Below are 4795 nucleotides of genomic sequence, written 5' to 3' on the forward strand. Positions count from 1 at the left end.
TTATAAAAGTAATTAGATTTATAGTAAAGTAATTAACCTATTAAAAAAATCAGTATAACTTATTTACTGTTTACTAATTGTAGATGGTCAGTAAAAACTTGTTTTCTTTTTATAATGTTTTGTTGGCTTGCTTTCAAGTCCGTGAGAAAAGATTCTTTTAATCGAAATTTGAACTACTTTCCTATTATTATACTCAACTCTTTATAGCAGCTTTGTGCCTGATGATTATCAATAGTCTTTTGACTGTTATTGTCATTTTATTGCCAAAGAGGAGACTTATCATCAATCGGAATTTCAACCACTTAGAATGCTAAAACCTTATCTAAAACTCTATATGCCTGATGATCAATACAAGTTTTTAATAATTTTAATTATTTTTCATATAGATGATATTTTTGCCACTGAAAATTTATCACCCTTCGCAATACTATCGCCACAAAGAATCAGATGTGATTAGATTAGATTGACCATATGTTAAAAACCACACAAATGTATTTTAAAAAGTGATAAGAAATTGGAAGAAAAAAATTAATTATTAATTTATTAAAAAAAGTATCTACCGCTTCTACGACAGTGTTATCTTAATTTTTTGATCTCGATTTAAAAGAATTTTTTTTGTTTTTGTTTAAACGTTTCCTTCAGAGTGGTGACAGACCAGACTTTTAACAAATTACAAATTCTTATTTCGCATTTGTTTTGTTACTAGTTGAAGAACGGGTCAAGTGACCGCTGAAATTTCTCTAGAATGGGGGGAGGGGGCTCTTGCCCTTTCTGTATATATATATATATACATACATACATACATATATATATATNATATTCAATTGAATTAAGCTTAATTTTTGGAAACATTTAAGATTAATTATAAACTTGATGATTTAAAATTTAAAAAAATTCGATAAAAAGTGTGATGATGAGTTTGAAACTAGTAAGTTTTCAAGCTAGTTCTTTTACACTGCGCATGCGCAGAAAAAATTTAAAAACGTTTCTCTTAATTTTGTAGGGAATAGTTTTGGTAACTTTAAAAAGCTTTATTTGAATATCTTACGAATTTAAAAAGTTTCAAGCAATTTTCTAAGTAGTTTTTGTCTCCACAGTGCAAAGACACTGTTCCTAGTAGAACACTGAAGTCAAGCATCATTGGCTGCTGTCACTAAGCGGGTGGGTGATTACTTTGATCAGCCTGCGTAGGGACGGAGGGTGCGCGGTATCGGCCCTCCTTAAACTGTTCTACCATAAAGTGCTCGACTTCACGTGCAGATCGTCGGGCTAACAAAGCAGGGGAGCTAGCCCATCTTCAGAGGATCAAAATTGCGATGGCATGTCTTCGGATCATTTTTAGAGTTTTTCCCAGACCTTTGCCAATAGCCCATTGTGAATCTCTAGTGCGCGTAAATAAAGCATCTGCCTAAGTAGTTTTTGTACTTTTTAAAAGGAAGCTCAAAACGATAAGGGATTATCTAAAAATTTCACCTTATAGTGTTAAACAAGATTTATTAAAAATGAGACCGGCATTGTGGGGGATCACCTCCCATAAAAGTATCTTTTCTTTTATATGTTTTCTTTCTTAATATACCATCAAAGTGTAGTTTTCGGATGATTATTGCAAGGTATTATCATTTGTTATTAAATTTTGTATTATGATGCAAAATAAAATTCGTATGCTTTCTTTTTCTTTTTTTTTTTTTAAAGTACAAAAACTACTTAGAAAATTGCTCGAAACTTTCAAAATTTTTAAAATATTCAAATCAAATTTTTTATTAGTTGCCAAACACGATGATTCATTGCAAAATTAGGAGAAAACTTTTTAAAAATTTTTTCAGTGCATGAGCAGTATAAAAGAACTAGCATAAATATTCATAACTTGCGCAATTTTTTGACGAATTTTTGAAAAATTTTAAATCGTCACTTTTGCAATTAATTTCAAATTGCTAAAATCTTTTGTTTAATTCCATTGAATATCTATGTAGTTATAATGAAAAAACATAAAGCGTAAAAAATAAATTTTTTATGAAAATGTCCATATCTCGATAAATATTCATTCTAGGTTCACGAAACTTTATGCAGTTATTAAAAATAGAAACTAAAGTAATCGATACAAGTTGCAAGCTCATAACTTGATTTTCTGGCATAGGGTGTTCAAAAATACTTGTTTTTGTTCCTAATTTATTGTGGGCCTCTCAATATGGCTGTTTTTTCATTGTTTAAAAATTTTTTTAGTTATTACAAACAGTCTGTTGCTTTTTTAGAAAAATGCTTTTGAAAATGTGTCAATATAAGTAAAAAATAATTATTTTTGAATTTTGTGTCTCTTTAATACTTCATTCTGATGGTATTTGTCATGAACACTTGAAAATGGCCTAAAAGGTGAGACTTTTCAGCGTGGCCTTCGTCTTTCAAAAACCCATTAGTTGCTATCAAGGCTTGGGAGAACCATTGACCACTGATTTCATCATTTTCTTAGTCATCACTGTAGATAACATTTGTTTTAGAAAAAAAAGAATTTTTAGGAATAATTTTGATAAGATTCGATATCATTTATTGGGGGATAAGAAATTACACTGAAATAAACCTATATCTATAAGTTTTTACATTTGTGGATCGGCCCCAGCTAAATACAGAAGATTAATTTTCGGTTACAAAAACTCAATCAGTTGTTTTAGTTGCTGTTTTCAGAAGGAAGGGGAAAAAATGGGATTTGTATTACCAAAGATTGTATCTCATTTGAGGCTGTCTGGTATGTAATCGCTCGTATATTTATTTTGTTAAAGTGATAAATGATAAAGTGATTACTAATTTTCTGATCGCAAATTACACACGATATTATAAAAATTCTCCACATAATTTTTGAGCAGTTCAGTTAAATTGGTTGATGCTTCTCCATTTAAGAAAACAAATAGTTTTAAAAATTTTAAATGCTTTTACCACTTTGAATATTTTGAGAAATTTAAGAGATTTTTAAAATTATTCGTTTAATTACGTGTAAGAGTCTGCACCATAGACTTAAGCCCATTTTTTTGTTTTAATTGTTTGGTATATCATTCTAGCATTTTAAATTAAATTAAATTACATATTATACACCATAGTTCAATTAAATTAAATTTAAACATTGTGTTAAATGTTTTTGCACTTTAAATGTAATAAATACACTTGAAATTAAATAAATAAATTAAAGATATTGAAAAAAACCTTGTATTTTCGTACAATTGAATAAATTAACTAATTTCTAACACTAGATTGCCTAAGGAAGTCATTTTGACTGCTTTTAATTTCAATTAGAAAAACAATGTTGCATATAATGACACAATTTCTTTGAATTTTGTAGAACATATAATTTTATTTATTGTTAATATTTACTAATAACTTGTTATATAACTGTAAATAATATAAAAAATATTCAAAATTAATTTTAAATAAATTTCTTTGCACATTTTCTATTATTTTACAATCCAGTTATTTTGACTGCTCTTAGGCAATATAGGGATATACTAAGCTTCAGACTTTCTAGTGTTAAATGTATGTATGAAAAACAAAATTCTTATTTAAACAAAGAAAAATTTAATTTATTTATTACGTTTAAACACACATCAGGAACAATTTATTGACAATTCCTACTGAAACCTTTTCCTTCCGGCAATTCACATATCCCTAACTAACTTACTCACAATTAGTTTACTTGAATCCAGTAAAATTGGCCCCGAATATCTGATCTGCTGCATAAAAAAAATTGTACACTATTAATTTTAAAATTCTAATTCAAGAAAACTGCTTTTAAGCAGTTCAAACTAATTAAGCATTTTGGTTCCAAAAATTAAAATAGATTCGATGGATTAAAGAACAAAAAAAAAAGCTTGAAGGACTATAGAATAGTAGCAAATAGATGGATGAAAAATTAAAGTAGATTTGATGGATTAAAGAACAAAAGAAAGTTTCATTGACTAAAGAACAGTAGTAAATAGATGGCTTCAAAAAATTAGCGTAGATTTGATGGATTAAAGAACAAAAGTTGATTGCATAATTTAAAGAACAAAAGTAGAGTAGACAGACCATAGAATAAAAATAGATTAAAAATCAAAAGTAGAATGATTGAACTAAAAAAAAAAAATTGGCTGCATGGTTTTAAAGAAAAGTAGATTTGATGGATTAAAGAACAGAAATAGACAGCAGGAATTAAAAGAACAAGTAAATCAGGTGATTTAAAGAAAGGTAGATTGCATGTAAGTAATGGTTTGGATTTTAAAGTTCATGTAAATTGGTCGGAGATGCAATTTATCACAATTTAGAGCTATGCGAATAGTTTCATGACTTAATTTTATTATTTTGCTTTAACTGAGCTCTCCCTGGGAATAAAAAAGAGCATTTTGAGTTTTAAAAGGGCACTCACTTAACACCGTCAAAATTTATTAATATTATGTAATAACTGAATTTGTCCTCAATTTTTAAATTACCCTCTTATAATATTTTTTGTGTATATTTTACAAATTAATTCTTAGTCATTATCAAAATAACCGAAAAATTTGAAGCCACTGAAAAATAATTAGAGGTAAGCTAAAAGACAATCTTTTTTTGTGTTTAAATTTTCTTCGGGAAAAAAAAAGATTAACTGATTCACGACTTGAAAGCTTTTTAGAATGAAACTTTTTAAACTGAAAATTGTAAGGAAATAAATATTTAATGATGAGTATAATACTAATAATGAGTATAATGACGAGTATAATAATTATTTAAAGAACTAAATAAATCAGAAGTGCACTTTATAAATATATATATATATATATATATAGATATATATGTA

At 27.5% G+C, this 4795-nt stretch overlaps 1 protein-coding gene across 2 annotated transcripts in view; it reads left to right on the forward strand.

The window, feature by feature from the left end:
* Positions 1–2520: 2520 nt before the first annotated feature.
* The window catches only part of LOC107440471 (short-chain specific acyl-CoA dehydrogenase, mitochondrial), a 21872-nt gene continuing 19597 nt past the window's right edge, over positions 2521–4795 (forward strand). The window contains exon 1 of one of the 2 annotated variants that reach the window (XM_043049027.2): positions 2521–2737. In XM_043049027.2, the coding sequence (XP_042904961.1) occupies positions 2692–2737 (46 nt within the window). In that variant the 5' untranslated portion in view covers positions 2521–2691. The remainder of the gene's footprint in view (positions 2738–4795) is intronic. The other variant, XM_071181318.1, reaches the window with a different exon arrangement.

The sequence above is a fragment of the Parasteatoda tepidariorum genome, chromosome 5, assembly GCF_043381705.1.
Source record: "Parasteatoda tepidariorum isolate YZ-2023 chromosome 5, CAS_Ptep_4.0, whole genome shotgun sequence".
NCBI classification, from domain to species: domain Eukaryota; kingdom Metazoa; phylum Arthropoda; class Arachnida; order Araneae; family Theridiidae; genus Parasteatoda; species Parasteatoda tepidariorum.